The 1642-nt window shown below is 46.5% G+C and overlaps 1 protein-coding gene across 2 annotated transcripts in view; it reads left to right on the forward strand.

Annotated features, from left to right (window-relative positions):
* Positions 1 to 1642, forward strand: part of selenoo2 (selenoprotein O2) — a 7444-nt gene that overhangs the window by 3453 nt on the left and 2349 nt on the right. The window contains exons 5-8 of one of the 2 annotated variants that reach the window (XM_032505747.1): positions 16 to 293; positions 498 to 631; positions 823 to 854; positions 997 to 1182. In XM_032505747.1, the coding sequence (XP_032361638.1) occupies positions 16 to 293; positions 498 to 631; positions 823 to 854; positions 997 to 1182 (630 nt within the window). Of the gene's footprint in view, positions 1 to 15; positions 294 to 497; positions 661 to 822; positions 855 to 996; positions 1183 to 1642 lie in introns of both variants that reach the window. The other variant, XM_032505746.1, reaches the window with a different exon arrangement.

The raw sequence follows: 1642 nt of genomic DNA on the forward strand, positions 1-1642 counted from the left end.
CTACCCGTGTGTCAGGTTTGATCCAGATTTCGTTTGCAACAACTCAGACAAAAGAGGGCGCTACTCGTACCAAGCCCAGCCAGCTACATGCCGCTGGAACCTGGCCCGTCTGGCAGAGGCGTTGGGCTCTGAGCTGGACGCAGCCGAGGCCGGGGCTGTCCTGGATCAATTCATGCCCGCATACGAAGCCTTCTACCTGTGTATCATGAGGAAAAAGCTGGGCCTTGTGGGAAAAGAAGAGCCGGAGGACAGCGAACTCATATCAGACCTACTGCGCCTTATGCACAACACTGGTACAAAGACGGACACCTTAAAGGTCCCATTATATATATATATTCAAGTTCATACTTTGTTTTTGGGGTTTCTGCTAGAACATGTTTACATGCTTTAATCTTCATCAAATATTTTATTAGTGGTACCGTTGATGTTTTGGTTATGTGTTAGACATCTTTGACAATAGAAAGCTATGGAAATGTGACGTAGTTATGTGTTTCCAGGTGCAGATTTCACCAACACCTTCCGCCTGCTGAGCCGTGTCCCCTGGCCTGACGAGGGCCACAGCGGGAGGGCCACAGTGGAGCCAGTAGTAGACCTCATCCTAGAGCAGTGTGCCTCTATCGAGGAGCTAAAGGTGGCTAATAAGCCAACTATGGAGGACCGGTGAGGGAGTGTATGGTGGTTGGATACAAATGCATTTCTTCACATAGCAGCTGCCCCACCATATACTCCCAATTAATGTGCATTTCATACTAGCTAAGCAAAGCACTGGTTAAAATGTCTACATCTGTCTTGTCCTTTAATTTTTTTCCTTTTCTATGCTAGCATTTTGGGGAAAAAGCTTACCAAGACAATATGTAAGTTAAATGTGTGTTTTGTAACATTTGGAAGGATGTACTGTATGTCGAGACCGTAGCAGGTGTACATGGAACATAATGTAGGACTAGAGTGATAGCTGTGGTCAACATCACTTACCTCGGGCATTTTCTCCATTTCTAGTGAATTAGCAATGATTCTCTCCATGGCACAAACTAACCCAGCCATGTTCGGGATGGTGGCCGACCGGCCAGCTGTGTCCCGGCAACTGGAACTGATGGGACGGCTAAAGGAGCTGCTCGAGACAGATCAGGATGAGCTTAAGAAAAAACAACGCGATGACTGGATTCGCTGGGTTAGCCGATACAGGTGAGGAAAAAGGTTCTCCTAAGGTTTCCCTCAGAGATTCGGGGGGCTTTAATCCCTTTCAGCTCATGGTTTTGGCTGTTTTCAACAACAATTTTCAATTAAATTTTATTTATATAGCGCTAAATCACAACAACAGTTATTTCACTGCGCTTTTCTTAAAAGGGCAGCTCTAGACCGTATTCTGAGATGTTATTTACAGAAACCCAACAGTTCCCTCCAAGAGCAAGCAATAGGCCACAGAGGCAAGGAAAAACTTTAAGAGGCAGAAACCTCGAGCAGAACCATGGCTCAGGGTGGGGGGGCATCTGCTTCGACTGGTTGGGGGTGAGATAAAGAGACAGAGAGAGAGAGAGAGAGAAAGAGAGCGAGAGAAAGACAGACAGACACAGAGAAGAGACAGAGAGAGAGAGAGAGACATGGAGAATTGTAGCAGATGGTGTCAAGCAGGAACATGGAGGCA

The sequence above is a fragment of the Etheostoma spectabile genome, chromosome 23 (assembly GCF_008692095.1).
Source record: "Etheostoma spectabile isolate EspeVRDwgs_2016 chromosome 23, UIUC_Espe_1.0, whole genome shotgun sequence".
NCBI classification, from domain to species: Eukaryota; Metazoa; Chordata; class Actinopteri; order Perciformes; family Percidae; genus Etheostoma; species Etheostoma spectabile.